This window comes from Anabas testudineus, chromosome 11, assembly GCF_900324465.2.
Source record: "Anabas testudineus chromosome 11, fAnaTes1.2, whole genome shotgun sequence".
NCBI lineage: Eukaryota > Metazoa > Chordata > Actinopteri > Anabantiformes > Anabantidae > Anabas > Anabas testudineus.
Window position 1 is genome coordinate 17,225,014 of NC_046620.1, and position 16,206 is coordinate 17,241,219.

The 16,206-nt window shown below is 39.3% G+C and overlaps 1 protein-coding gene across 2 annotated transcripts; it reads right to left on the reverse strand.

The window, feature by feature from the left end:
* Nucleotides 1–773: 773 nt before the first annotated feature.
* kpna6 (karyopherin alpha 6 (importin alpha 7)) lies at nt 774–10,660 on the reverse strand. Of its 2 annotated transcripts, none has more exons than XM_026347931.1 (14): nt 10,554–10,660; nt 8,265–8,398; nt 8,048–8,140; nt 7,799–7,898; nt 7,593–7,687; nt 7,106–7,237; nt 6,931–7,019; nt 6,709–6,808; nt 5,762–5,925; nt 5,590–5,668; nt 5,366–5,491; nt 4,093–4,220; nt 3,568–3,752; nt 774–2,860 (listed from the first exon to the last, which is right to left on the reverse strand). In XM_026347931.1, the coding sequence occupies exons 1-14, from the start codon at nt 10,555–10,557 to the stop codon at nt 2,673–2,675; spliced, it is 1,617 nt and encodes a 538-aa protein (XP_026203716.1). In that variant the 5' UTR covers nt 10,558–10,660; the 3' UTR covers nt 774–2,672. The 2 variants fall into 2 exon arrangements, with proteins under 2 accessions (XP_026203716.1, XP_026203715.1); XM_026347930.1 differs by having other exon boundaries at nt 8,265–8,401.
* Nucleotides 10,661–16,206: the final 5,546 nt, after the last annotated feature.

Below are 16,206 nucleotides of genomic sequence, written 5' to 3' on the forward strand. Positions count from 1 at the left end.
CATCTGTCGTGTAGAGTGAAGTTCTTGATGCTCGAATATTCATTATTTGACCTCTTTTGTTGGCTGGGAGCACACCTGTTCTGCAGATATCTTTTATCCCCTGAAGCAAAAATAGTCACACTAACGTATAAAATATGTTCTTTTGTCTATCGATGCTGAGACTGTTGTAATAGGAGCCTCTTCCACTATAATATTCTTTTGAAAGCTAATATAAAAAAACAAATACTGAAACAAACTAAATTGGAAAAAAAGGTCCAACAAAAACATAATTCTGGTTACAATTCCATGATTTAATGCTAGCGCTGCTTCAGTGATTCACAGAACAGGGGCTCCCAGACTCAGGTGGGGACATAGTCATAGAGTCAATCATCCTCTTCCTCACACAGGGCCTGTCAGTCAAACATCACGCGACAAGTTCCACTCCACTCACAAAGCCCAAACGCTGAACCAAGACCAGCTTCATGTCATGTTCAGAAGCTGATCTGAGGTCAGGGTTTACAAGGACAATTTAAACCCATCGTAAGTCATGTGGCTAGGAACAACCAAAAAAAAAAAAAAAGAAGTTTCCATAAGACTTTTGTGTGCACCGAATCGTTTCTCAAATCAACAAACCTCGCTTCAAATTGTCCCAACGAAAACAGAAAATCCTCTTTACTATAACAGAAGCGAGGGCAACATTTCTATAAATAAAGAAAATATGTGCTCTGAAACAAAGAACAGCCACAACGGCAATTTCTCTCACTTTGGGAAAAGGCATAATTTCAAAATAAAAATCAAACAATAAGTACTTTCTTTATTCCAAAGACTATGGAAACCGTTTCACTTGCTACTAGCCACTCATCTGTGTGAGGTGTGTGTACAATGTCTGCTGGTGTCTGCAAGTGTGCATGAAGTGTGCGCAGATACATACATGTAATGCAAATACATTAAAATTCAAATATAGATATACTTGAACTTTTTTTTGTTGCAGTTAGGCTTGTCACTTGTCTGAGTTATATCCCTAGCCAAACGCTGTTGTTAGAAGCATTGTAGCCAGTCAGAGAGAGGCTACTTACATCAGTATATATATATCACAGTGGACCCATGCAGTTGTCAGACCCACTGCTCAAACATATAGTGATATAGAATGCTGGAGGTTAGATATCAACTGTAACACTACACCAAACACTACTGTCACTACACTACTACCACTGTTAACACCACCAAACCAATTAGCTGTGGTTCAGTTCTGGCTTTCAAACTCCACTTCTGTTAACAAAGAAACACTGAGCAGCGTGCAGCGAAGCATCACAGTGTTTCTCCACACGTCTTCCTTTATCTCTTGTGTGTTTACAGTCTGTGCTTGGCCAGGGATACTCAGTGACTGGAGGCAGGGTTATAAAACACCATGCAAAAACCCTACCACTTACAACTGGAGGGGCGGGGGTGAGGGGTGAAGTCAGCAACAGCTGATTCACACTGAGCCTCAGGGAAATCATTCAATGGAAACAAGACACCTTATGACACTTGAAATGTGTGTAATTTCATCAATTCATTTTAAATAGAAAAATATGTTTGGTTGGCTGCTGCCAACCCCACCCCTCCTCCAACACCTCAGTAATGCCTTGTTAAATAGTTAGATCACTTCATAATTTAATTGTATTGTTATTAATAACACAGCACACAACGAACATTGGATCTCTAACTATACCACCCTCAAAAAATTGATTTTTTTTAAAGATCTTTTAAAGTATCCTGTAAAATCTGTTCCATTTACCCCCATTCAGGGCCCTTCCCATGTGCAGATAAATCTCCTATCTAAGGTTTTACACTTCTTCCCACATCAACCCTTCCCCAAAAATGTTATAGAAAGCCCTTCACTTTAGGTGGACATTTTGTGCCTCTGGATCCTGCCCCCATACAAATACACTTTTCCCCTCCCAATCAGCAGATATGCAGAGACCAGCCCTAAGCCTAGTGATCAAGGAGCCTGTTGGCAGCAAACTTAGTGCTTTACATGTTAGAAAAAGGGGAAAAAAAGAAAGAAAAAAAATCACAAGGACTACAAAGGAGCAGATAAATAAGAGGTGGGTGGGGGATAACTAATCAACTAAAAAAGGGATAATGTTACAAACACTTTTTAGAATTGCACTAAGTCAGACTGACATCAATATTTGGGCATACTTCACCTCACGCACCCCTGTCTGCCGACTTTGCATGGGAATGCATGGGTAATCCTAAAAATAGGAATGTCCCATTGGAAAAGAAATCAAAGTGTAGAAAGATATCAACCATCAAGCCATTGTTACTCTCAATGAGAAATTCTATGAGCCATAAGATGGAAAGAAGATGTCTGCGTGTGCATTTTGAGTCAGGGCAGACTTGCGCTTTGGGCTATTTCAGGTGATCACTTCCTCTTCTAAACGTAATGGATTTTGTGGCGCGCCCGCCCCCCCTTCCCGACCAGGTATCACAAGAGTCTGCCCTGTAAAAAGTCCGTCACTGGTTGAGCAGAATGAAAACGTGAGGGAGGTGTGGGGGTGCATTTTTAGGCTGGAGAGCAGAACCGTTTTACCTTTCCTTAATACAGCTGGGGATGTGTGTGTGTGGAGGGGTAGTGGTATCTACGGAGTCGCCATAAGACAGAGAGGTATGGAGAGGGGGGTGGTGTTGAAGAGGAGCCTATTGGTGACTTATAGCTGGAAGCCCTCCATGGGAGCCTCCTGCTGGGGGAAAAGGAACTGCTGGTTGGCCTGGTCCACCTGAGGGGCTAGACTGTTGTCCTCGTCCTCCACCCCAAAGTAGTGCTCAATTAGGTCAAAGGCCTTCTGGTAGATCTCCTGGTTGTCGTGGCTCTGAAGGAACTCGATCTTGTCAAGACCTGGGAAATCAAGTAAGCCAAGTTGAGTTTGTTTTTTATGTGGGAAAAAATAATAATAGTTTTATTTTCAGCACAAAGTGATCAGAATGCACAGGTTGCTGTTAGGATACATAAACACTGTGCAGCCCTAAACTCTAGGAGAACATCAGAAAGTCTACATTGTTCATTTACATTGGGAAATAATCTAAAAATGTAATGATTTAGAAAGAGTTATGAAATCTAACACGTTGAAGCCCATGTTCAGATGACACTATAATCATCTACCTGTGGTCAATCAACTTGCAGCTACTGTTCATCTGCTAGATGAATTACTGTGTCAAGTTTCCAGCAACACTGTTTATCAATAAGAGTTGTAATAGTGAAAAACATGGCATCAGAAGCAAGTAGAATTGCGATCTAATTATTATTCCAAGCAGGAAGAGCTTTCTTTCTATCAACGCCTTGCAAGCACTACTTTAAGATCAAAAACTGTTGATCGTTATGGATTTTCATCCACAGTCACCTGATCTCCACCCTTGAGAACATTTATGGGGAAACTTGAAGACGGAGAAACGTCAAGAAGCTCAAGTGAATGCTGTTATTAAAGTTAAAGTAGGGCGAATCAAATCTTTCATGCTCAAATTAAGAGTCAAAGTGTCAAATTGTTAACACACTATCATGTGTACTGAAAAACTATAGAACGTTTGTGCAGATTTACTATACAGTACCGTAGGCTTCTTCAATGAGGCTGCAGTAAGGGTTGACTCCGGTGCCATTGTTCTCCTGCTTGGCCTCTTGCTCACCCAGCCTCAGGATGTTCTCCAGCCCGTTGAGAGCTACCTGAACTATCTTGGAGTCCATCACCGTCAGCAGATCGCACAGGGGCTTAATGCAGCTTAGGTTCACCAGATATCTATTTGCCAACAGACACATACATTTTCAGATTATTCATTTCAAGTTCACAACTCTAAAATATATGGTATTCTTGTATATTTCCTTTTTCTACACAGCTTTGCTAAGGCACTAACGTATATTAAGATAAGATAAATGATCAATTCATTGAAATTTGATTTATTGTAGGTAATAATTCTTTATCTATAACTCTAATTAATTCAATTAACTAATTTCCATCTAACTTATTAACACCATGGCACCTCCTCATGCATAACAGTGACTAATTTTTCACTTTCTAACAATAAAACAACAAATGAATCATATTACGAATCAAGTATACTGTAGTTTGTCTGTCAGACCTGATCTGTTCTGGTGTTCCTCCAGAGGTGGCGTTAGTGATGGCCCAAGCTGCCTCTTTTCTGGTCCTGAACTCTGCTTTCTGTAGAATGTCGATCAGCACTGGGAAGATGTTGGCATCGATTACTGTCTGTAGACGGGGGGAAATAAAATAAAACATACAAAATAAGAGATTCAATATCGTAAGGACCTTGGAGGCCAAGATCGTTGGAAAGAGTGGCTTTAATGTTTGTCATATTGTCTCTGTACACCACAACAATACATCTGAAATTAACTGTGAAGGTATTTTAAGTGTAGACTGTCAGTTTTAACCAATTTAACAAAATCACAAATCGAGTCATTCAAATACAGTGCATATATCAGAGAAGACACATATTGGTGCCTGAAAAATGCGGGGAGTTACAAGAAAGACTAGAGGGGAGAGTGGTTCACAAAATGAAGAAACTAAATAACTGACTGACCATGTCAGTCTATAACAAATTGACTGAATATTATCACTCATGAGTAGAGGCACTTCATCAGTGGCGATTCTAGAAAATACTATTCATTTAGAAAAATACCACATTTAACCTTCTAGAGAAAAGCATCTTGATGGGGAAAATGACAAGAAGACCAAATTTAAACATTTCTAAATGTAAATCCTCACATTAACTTCAATGGTCCATATAGCAGAAAAATGCATCTACTCATCCTTTCATCAATCAAAAACCATAGTCTGGTAATTGTATCTGAGTCTGAGAGCAATTTTCAAAGCCATAAAGATGATCCAATATGATTATCTTTCAAACATTTGCCTATCTCTTGTTCCTATGTTCATCTCTAAACTGCCTGTGCAGCACAACAGGTTTACTGCTATCAAATAATCAACAGATTAATCCAAAAGACAGCAACAATAAAATGTAAACACAATGAACAGTATATTCATTAACTGCGGACACATGGATTATTGAGCTAACACTTCACTAAGCAAGTGTAAACAAAGTTTAAGAAGTTGTACTTCATTAATACAAAACATATGGTTCCTTATAGTTGTATACTTACATAGTATACAGCCATGTTAAAAGAATATATTCCATACACAGTTATCCATTTGTAAATCTAAAACAGAACGTTACATCTTTCAAACCTGCATTAATCCTTTTGTCGATCAGAGTAAAATAAAAATCTACCATAATTTAGTGTTCATACATAAATTTATTCATCTCTGATGGTTAGGTTTGGTTTTCTGCAAGACGTCCCCATTTAAACTCTAAGCTGCATATGTATGTGTGTGACCTGTATCTGTGCTCTGTTTCCAGCTGTGATGTTAGAGATAGTCCAGCATGCTTCTTTGCGAATCGACTCTTTAGCGCTGCTGAGGAGGTGCAGCAGACAGGGCAGAGCTGAACAGTTCAACACCACCTATACAAAGCAGCACAGAAGGTGAAACCTTACAAGTTGTTTCTAAAAACGTTAACATTCCTTTTTGAACCCATTTATTGAGTTTAATATACCCTCACCTGTGTTTGGATGTCATCTCCAGTGACAATGTTTCCTACAGCTCTCAAGGCAGGGGAAGCCACTTTATAGTCAGTGTGCCTGCAAAAAGCAGGGTTAACAGAATCTTAATCTTAAGTATTTAGAGGCACTATTCAGTGTGACAAAGATAACCCAGAGTGTAGCTGAACTTACATGAGTAGTTCTACAAGGCGCCTACAGACGCCAGAGTCAATAACAGCTTGGATCTTGTCATTGGGACCGTCTGAGAGGTAGGACAGGGCCCAGCAGGCATCTGCCAGCAAGTCTGGGTCACTGCTAAATAAAAGCCTGGACAGTACTGGCAGACAGGGTGACACCTAGACAACATAGACAAATTGCATAGTTATGACCAGAAACAGACTGAATTCAATATCCAAGCATCACACAGAAAGATCAGGTTAAAAATTTTTCAGCAGGTGAGTTGGCAACATCCGCCGTCTTCAAGGTCACTGCGATTTAAACAAGAAACAAGAGTTTCTTCAACAATGTTTGATGTGCTGGATTGGTGGTTCAGCAAAACCTTTTTGCTTTAGAATATCATCCCAGTCACCGCCATTCTTCTTTCTTATGTCAACTGGAAGTATAAGTTTCAAGCAATTCTTTACATTTAAGACAGGAATTTAGAAAAGAAGATTCTAGTAGCACTTAATTAAGAACAGAGCTGCTTATGATACTGTAGGCTCATTCAAATGTGCATAATTTGGATGTGTATGCTGTCCTAAAAATATTTACATACTGTAGGAGATGGAAAGAAATTGTTTTGAGTCAATAGATACAGATACACCAACCTTTTCCCCTGTAAAACTAGACATTTCTCTCTTTAAAACCTCAGAGTGTTGTATTTCTCTGTGACCAAGTTAAGAGAAGCAATTGCAACTATCAGACCTCAGCTGTAACCTGCATTTGCATGGACAGTGACCAGGAAAAAGACAGTTTAAACAACTAAGTTTTCACTAAACTGGCTTTCTATAATAATCTAGAAGTTAACTCATGTCAAATGCATTTTTTCCTGCACCTGTTTCTATATTTACATAGTATTAACCATTACATATGCTGTTACAGTCATGATCTTGTGTTGACCTTATGGTGTGAATTGGTACCTTTTCAAAAGCAGGTGGAGGGTTTTTTCCTCTACAGAGATTAGACAGAGCCCACACTGCATTCCTAGTCATGGTCAACCTAGTGGATTTGGTCAGAAGCCTGCAACAAGCAAAGCAAAACCCATAACATCATCATCTTTTCACCATCTTAGAACGACAAATCTAGAAAAGCTGGGTTCCTAACTAAGTAGTGTCTCTAAAAAATAAAAACAACAAACTCACATTAGCAGTGGTGGAAGGATGTTGCAGTTCAGCACATAGTCCCTGCACACAGCACTATCCCCTGCAATATTACCCAATGCCCACACAGCCTGCAGAAAAAAAAAAAAAGATTAGACAGAAATGGGCACAATAGTTGAAATGGAAACAGCCCATTTGAAGTAAAACTACATGTTACCTGTTCTTGGACATCTTCAAAATCTGAGTTAAGTAGTTCGATGAAGATTGGCACAGCTCCTGCCTCAATCACTGTCTTTGTCTGCATGGATGTGCCTGATGCTATATTGGTCAGTGCCCAAGCAGCTTCAAACTGCAGGAGCACAAAATGTCATAGAAGACAGCATAGATAGCATTAAGCTTTAACACATTTTTGTCAAAATAAACCTTAAGATCATCGGTAGTACTGAAACATTACACATTAGTGAGCCATTCAAGCTTGGAAGATAAAGGTTTACACCTGACATTTTGGAGCAGAGCAAGAAGCTTACAATAAGGAACCTGTTTAATGCACAGTTACTGTATTGCTTTGTCTTGTTTTTCATCAGGTGAAAGCAAGTACAGGAAGTACTACAGCAAAATCTACACAGTAAGCATGGAACGCATCTGATATTGTTTCAGACCGTGTGCAGAAAGTTCCCTGCATAGTTTGTGTTTTACAAACTGACCTGTAGTGTGCAGTTGGCACTCTTCTTGAGAAACTCAACAAACCTCTCCACTACTCCAGGTGTGTTTATAACTTCATCAATTGGTGGGTTGGGCTCTGAAATGAACAAAGGCCAAACTGAATGTGAGTATTTTTTTGTATTGTCGGTTGTGAGCTCATGACTTTTAGTATAGTTATATTGACTAGCAATCGTTACAAAATATAAACCTTTGGAAAGAAGTTTCCTAAATTTTTGTGTTGTGACAAGCTGAAGCTCTGGATCCTCTGAGAAAAGCATCTCAACCATCTCTCTAGTAATGACTCCTTCCTGCAACAATAAAAGCAAAACACTTTTTAACTAGAAAACAATAAGTCGCTACTTAAAGGAATGCGATGTAAAATAAACGTCTGGCGTGTCCCTTGTGAGCGCCTCTTTCTCTGCGCCATCTAAGTGTGATTTGAACAATAAACACTCACAGTGACTGGAGAGCTGAGGTAGGAGTCCACCAGTGGACTCTCAAACATAGCTTGCTCTTCATTGAGAATGTCGACATTCCTCCTCTTGAAAAGCTGGAACAATAGAGACATGGCAATGCCAATCTATTTTCATTTTGCATAGACTACATGCCTGTTTATCTCAAACACACTGAGATAGAGAATGTGATAATGGGGGCTGATAGGTTTACTTTTATACCTGTTGTTCTCGTTTCTGTTTCCTGAGTTGGATGCCCTCCTCCTCTCTTCTGCGCCTCATCTCCTCTGGGTTCAGCGCTTTGTTCTTGTAGCGGTTCATCCTGTAGTTATCCTTTGCTGGACTGGCTGACGGCTCTGCTGGTACACAGACACAGGTAAATGTCATGATTAGGACACACGTAGGAAACAAAGTTGTGCAACATTTGCCTTTGACAACTTGAACTTAACAAGTGTGCCATGTGGGCCAGGAAAGAGTATCTGAGCATCTATGAGACAAGGTGTGTTTCCTCTGACATGTCTAATAATAGGTCATGATGATGAAACAGCACATACCCAGATCTATATATAAAAAGGCCTTATATAAACAAGCTCACAGAAAACTGGACAATGCAGCCCAAACACACACAGACACAGACACACACACACACACACAACACACACACACACACACACACACACACACACACCTAAGCTACTCATCAACAAGTCAGCTGGCAGGCGGAACAAATGTATTTATTCAGTCGAGTTAAATCGCAGAGTTAGCATAAACTGGCCGCACAGGACAAACTGCCCATTCTCAGCATTTGTGCAGTCATGCCACCAGAACAGGGCACTGAGCAGATCCCTGAGTCACCCGGGGGCTACAGGAGAGAGAAAGAGAGATGGGGGACAACACTGAAACCTGCCACCAGTGCAGAATGGTGCCAACCTTCTGTGCCAAGAGCCCTCCATCGTAACAGTGGGGGTTTCTGAGGTTAAATATTAGAACAAGTGGAGCAAATTGGGGTCATGTTATGGTTTAAGGGCATCGGCACAACCATTCTCATACAAAGCTTATGCATGTGTGTAATGCGACCAGATGGTAAAGCCACAGCACATGGACAGCACATGAGCACAGGTTGTGGCTGGATGCTCTCATATCGGTACTCAATTCACTACGTTAGCTGCTGTATGTGAAATGAATTGACTGATGGCACAGAAATAATCCTGCTGAAACCTCTACATTCGCATTTTGGAGGAGAACCTATCTAGGTCAGAGAAGAAATTATGAGTTTGTTAATGTAAATCAAGAAAGAAAATAACACATATACTATTTAGACCATGCCACGCTGACATATTGTTTTTCTAACTGAGGTTAGCTGTGATTTGTGCCACTAAAGCACAACAAATGGCGAGGAATGGAAACCACTCACTGTTTAGTGGTGTTTTAGCTCTGATATCTGTATCTATACGCACAGTTACATAATATATTTTCTTGAGTGTGGAATTTAAACTTTAAATCTTCCTTCTAGTCCTGTAAACTACAAATGTTGAAGGGAAAAAACGAGTACCATCCTGTCCGAGAATAGACTGGAAAACATGAGCACCCCTAGAGTCACATGTACACAGTTATAAACGTGTTGTCAGATACCAACTGTTAAGATGGAGCACGCTGCCAAATGTGTTTCAGTATTTCCATGGACATTATTTAATGTCTATATTTATTTACACTAAGGTTCAAGACAGAAACAACTTAGCAAACCTTAGCTATCGTTAGCGTTATCCTAGCATTAACACTAACCCTAATATTTATACTTGTAACTGTTATATATGTCATGATATGGGTAAAAACTTCTGGGCCATTCAAGGTCCTAATTACAAACTGCAAACCGACAGAACAGCCCAGAGAAAAAGTCTTCATAATGTTTGAAACCTCCATGAACAGCCCTAGCCTAGCATCTTCAACTTAACAGCCTGCTAACTAATGTTACCGCTATCAACGCCATTGTCGAGAAAAGACGGGAGTGGCTAGCGAACTGCAACAGTCGATTGGCATACAAATACCTTGACATAGATAATAACTTTAGACCTGAAGTATACATGCGTATATATGCGTTCCGCCACTTTGTTCAACGTACCACAACTTCCAATATGGTGCTAATGTAGTTAGCTAATGTAGTTAGCCATTAGACAAGTTTCCCTAAGTTGGCTAACATGGCATTGCTCATTTTGTCTAGTTGTAATTATGTTAGTACACCTTGTATGTCAACCGACAATAGAGGAGAAGTTGTTTTAGGGCTTTACACTTGGGTAACGTTAACAGTTTAATATACAATAAGCGAACTAGCCTAAAATACCAACTTATCTTGCGCTACTACGTAGCAACGAGCTACTTAGCTAATGGGTTAGCAAGCTGAGTAGCTAAACAACAGTGACAGGATGGGGTTTCATAATCATTACTCCCGACAACATACCTAAGTCTTTAAACACCTAAAACATATCTGTCCTCTTGAGTTTCCGAACAACTTACCCATGATATCCTTTATAATTTGAGTGTATCAAATAGTGAGTATATAAACCAATTTTAAATCCTTTCACTCTTCTAGCTTTCCAGAATTTGCTCCTGTAAGCAATATGTCCGCCCGGAGACGGAAATATCAAAATATAACAGCGACTTCCTGCCACCAGAGGGCGCCCTTGCCACACAGACCCCAACCCTCCAATTTACCAGCACTCAGTAAATGGGACAATTCGCAGTGTACCCTTTACATCAATACGCCATTTATTTGATAAGGGCAAAATGACACGTTTTTTGTTTTTTTTGCTGCAGTCTACTTTCAAAGTCAGTTTCTCAGCCCCCTCTCTAGTTTGCATACCCCATGGTATGGTTAATTTCTCCCTCCCTCTGTTTTTGAAATAGTGTGTGTGTGTGTGTGTGTGTGTGTGTGTGTGTGTGTGTGTGTGTGTGTGTGTATGTGTGTGTGTGTGCTCCGCTGTTTTTTCTCAAACTGAATCTGACATTACAGGTGAGGAGCCTCTATGGTCAATTTGCTGGGAGCAGGTAGTGGTAAATTACTGCACTATATTGTGATGCAGCATTGTCCTCTGACATGAGCCCTCAAGAGGTCCAAGGGAGATACACCAGAAGTAACTTAAGGGGGCAATGTTGTACAAATATAAGTGAAGTAATGGGGCATTCACTGCTCCCCTATTAAAAAGGGTGTGGGAGGTCAAGTCAATTTCAGCATGACTGAGACACTTTACCATGATTAGCAGCTCCTCAGCAGACAAGAACAAATTGTTCATAGATCCATGCTGTCTTAGAGCAGCCATGGGCTCTGGATTGAGCTTCTCTCAGACGAGCCACAAGGGTGAGGATTCCCAGCCTTCAGCAGGTGTGCTGGCGCAGGGATGACTCAAAAGATGTTGCTTTATGGGTAGCATCTTTTCCTTGGTATCAAATGACATTAACACACAGGAACAATTTATGCTATGGAGGCAGCATTTAAATTCAGATCCAGTCCACAGGGCCTGTAGCTGGAACTCATCGTGTCTGGTGACAGAGCCTCCTTTGTGAGCTTTCTACCTTTCTCATTTCTAAGCCTGCTGAAGCACATCATACAGCAGCCTACACTTTGCAGAAAAGCAAAGGCTATCCATTAGTCAATGCCACAGAGCAAAGACTGCCCCTGTAATGGATTCATAAAAGCAAAGCGAGGTGTGCAAACCAAAGAGTTTTAGACTGAGGAATGGTCACTTCAGGTCCTAATTCAGATATGATAAACACTGCAATTAATAGCCTCCCTTTTCATCCAAATTCAAATTGCTGTAAATGAAAAAGGATCTCATTAGTGGCCGTTCCCCATCCAGGCTGAGTCAGCAATATCAAGAAACCACACTGCATTTTCAACAAGCAAATTAACAATGCTGCCACAGCATGACGAGCGCAACACCTAGACGTTGATTAAGTGCAATTAGATCAAAATGACTCTTTAGATGAGCCCAGAAAGGAGACACAACACTTGTTAGTTGTGCTTCTTCCTCAGAGACATTCCTGATCACCTGATTAGTCTCGATTGTGTGGTTATTACTGTAGCTTTATCAACAGATCTGCACATGATTGTATGCTGACTGTTGATCCATTTAATTAGTATGGAGATTGTACTTTATCCAGCACAGAGTTTTTTATTCTACTTTGTTTAGCATCATGCTCCTGGCAATTTATAGCTGATAAAACATAAAGTAAGAGTTAGATATCTGCAGGTGGATAGTGCAAGGAGAGAAAAAAAAAACTTTAGCACGTTTAAACAAAAATAACATGTACCACATAAAGAGGCTAATAACATCAAGGAGCACTTTTGCAGAGTAAAAACTCAATTATGAAGCGTCGAAAGCTATTTAGTTTTGATCGTGCTTATTTGATTGCGCAAGTATACCCGATTTAAACTACTCCTTAATTCAATTACACCCAATATGATAATAAGGCTAGTTTGCTGAAATGTGAGAATGTGGTTGGGCTGCCTGTGGGAGTGAGAACATCTGCAAGGCTCTGTGCTGAAGGCTTTGTGTGAACGTAATAAAGGGTGAGAGAGATAACGCCATGGGGAGGATAGTGTGTGGAGAGACTGGTGTCAGTGCATGTGGGGCGTGAATGGAAAAGAGGAGATATGTCTTCATAATACAGTGTTGAAAATTCATTCAGTGCTGTCCATTCCTTACTTTTTTTTTTCCCCTGACGACCGGGGCCCTCTCTCCGACTCTCTGTCTCCGTCTCGCTTTCTGACACTTACCAGGTGGCTGGGCCGATAAGTAAGCTGCTGAGTAGGTGATTTTAGAACATTCTTGCGGATCATTCGATCATTCCTCGTGTGTGAGAGGGAGATTTGTGGGAGCCCTGAATACTAATGTGCCATTTTTACCTTGCAGGAGGAAAAAGTTGAAAAGACAAATCTGAAATAATGGATTGAAAGCAGCCACTAAAAATGACGTCATCAAGCAAATATGGCAACCATTTTTTATTCGAGAAAAGTAGAACTGCAGTTTACATCTAACCGCCTAAACAGGGTTTCCTGGTGTGATAATCTGTCTAACACTGTTATCCAATCAGACATCTCAGGATATCATATGGCGGGTTTCTTTGTATGCTTCAATCAATGTGCGTACCACATCATCAAACATGCCTTCCTGAATTCATAATTTAGGGGGAAGTCTGCATCTGATTGGTCATTTGACAATGGCTACTTAATACAGCAATTACTGAGGAGTGTGGAGTAGACAAAAAGTTTTAATCAGGGTTTAAAATTTTACCACAATGGTCTTTATGCAGTCTAGAAGTGTATCTTCATTCATTCGATCATTATGTCTCACTGGCAGCTGTGTGTAATTTGGAATTGTGGAAGTAGTATGAATATTTTTCACCCTTTTAGTGCACAAAACATAGGAGGGTAAAATTAGACTTGAAATTGAATAAAGTTATTATATTGGTCTTTATTTGTAGATACCTCTGTAAATGCTATGCAGCATTTACATACTGCATAGCATGTATGTAACCAGGGTAAACACTTGGGTTGCATGGGTCCGACTTTCTCTCTTGCAAGACCTCGACTTAAGGTTCTATGGAGGATTACAAGTGTCATTAAAAATAAAAAGAAGAGACTTATATCTAATTGGACAATAAAAGAGACATCAGCGAATAATGTTTGTGAATAAATTACTTCATGCATAAAAAAATCATGAAGTAATGTGTTTCATTATATAAAAATTATAAAACAAATTTACACATGAACACTTTCAAAAAAAAAATTGTTGGTATTCACACAACATAGAGCGGTCAGTGACAACACTGTAAAATTTCATTTAGTAATTTTTTGCAAACTGCAAGTATTTTTCTAAGTGTTATATTTGCAAACTAATTCAATTTAAAAGTTTGGGCTTAAATAGTACCTTAAAATCATGAGTTAAAATATTCGTTTCTTAGAGTTAATTCGACTTGTTAAATTCAGCTTATAAAATACAAAATTAATTTGCATATTAATAGACTTCCCAGCATGCACTTGTTGAGTTAATGTTCTATTTATAGTTGTATTTAGTTCTGTAAAGAAAATAGTCATAGTGGAACCTACGTGTTTTTAATACATGCATCCGTTAGATCACAGTTGTTTTCACACTAGTATAAATAATGTGAACCATGATAAAGGTTGGTGTTACTTCTTATATTAAACAAGTCACTGGGTGCAGCTTAATGTGATTGTTTTGTACTCATTATGGCTCATTGTCAGTTCATTGTCTTAGCTGCAGTACCATGGTTGTTTTACTCACTTTATCATTTCAAATAATGTAATAATCAAATTAACTTTAGAGGTTGGGAAAGCTAACAAAAGTATAAGTAATGTAAATATTAAACCAAAAAATATTGACAAAGCTAGATTTTTTAGTCCAAACAACTACCTAAGTTGTTCAATGAACTAATATAACTAAATCAACAAAACTAATATTTCTACTCACATCTACACAAAGATTCAACAATAAAGTTTTCATTGTTTGTATTTACAAATGTATACTTATCAGTACAATCAATATATACAGTATATGAATATGTATATGGATATAGTCATATAAAGGTGGTACACATATGTGTATGTGTGTGCTTGTATGTATCAATGTGTGAGTGAGCCAGTATTTGTGTGTGTGCGTATGTGTATGTTTTCATATGTATACCCATACTTTAATATAACTAGGAAGATACTACTTTAGCTTTATTATTAATACATATCTTGTATCAGTGATGTAAATTAGATGTTTGGTTTGTTTGGGCCACCGTGCATTATGCTGTGACTGTCACTTGTTGTCTATTAAGAAAAATTACAAACCCAAAATTGTGATAGACAGGGCACATTTTATTAAATAAAAAATGTTGTGACTGTCTATTCAACAGTTTCAGCGAGAATTTCTCCTCTTTTCATTTTCTTTTATGTCTTATTTATTTATGTAACTCTGTGCCTTATGCCAATGTATATATCATTCTTCACTGGAGGGTTTTGACAGTAAAATGTCTGATGTTTGTTGATACATATAATTTGACACTTCATACCTCCATACAGATTAAGCTCCCTACCAGCACCATACCAGTACTATCTTTTAGTACATCAAAAATATGTTATTTGAAATCATTTTTATGTAAAATGGAATCAGCCCTTAATAATTGTAGTAGCAGGAGTTTGAAACTAACAAACTGTATTGAAGCTGGCAGATATCCGACCTGCTCAACAAGGTCAGTATGTGCATCAGTGTATTGAATTGGTGTATCTCTTACATAAACCCCAACCAATACTCTCTGAGGGTCCAAAAATGCTGCCTACACCCCCTTTTCTGTGCATACCAATCTTTGTGCCATGTTTGGTTGCTGGCTGGCTCATCAACCGAGACAAATTATCCTGTGAAATGGCACAGCAGTGTCACAGCATGGGCTGAGATGGCAGCATATAATGCACCACACGGATGCCAAACTGTGAGAGAAATGCAGACACAGAGAGGGGGTAGGCGACAGTCTTGCATCAGAAAACACTTAGGGACGCCAGTAGAGTAGACGAAGCAAAGAGATCAATATAGTACAATTATTGTACACACTGTAATTGATGAACACGTGGCTTGGGACAACTTCCTCTCGACTCTGTAAATCTTAACAAGCCAATTTCAGGCCAATCGAATCGGCTCAATAAGGCCTATTAACTTAAAGTGCTTTTATTTACCTGCGATACAGCTTGCCATTGGTATCGGAGGACTTTTTGTATCTTAACTTCTAGGTCTTTTATATGTATCACATGTAGCAGCAGAAAAGTGCTTTAAAGTCCTTTACTATCAAGGGACATTCCACTGTGTCTACTCCTTTTCTATTTCCAGTACAATACAGCACATTCAGCTCTTTCAGATTACCCACAGACTCTGCTGCTGTGTATAATCCACGCAATACCTGCTCTCTCAACTTCTTGTCATGCTTCATCTGCAGAAAATGTAACACAGAAACATACATAGTCCTCACATTATTTGGCTCCGACTCCAGCTGGGATACTTTAATTAAAGCCATTTGTGAGTCCCGCTATGACTGGGTCTGATGTAAGAATAGGACAGGAGTGACCGTAAAGGTGATGTGTAAGGCTAGAGCACCTGACTACCTCAGTCCAGAG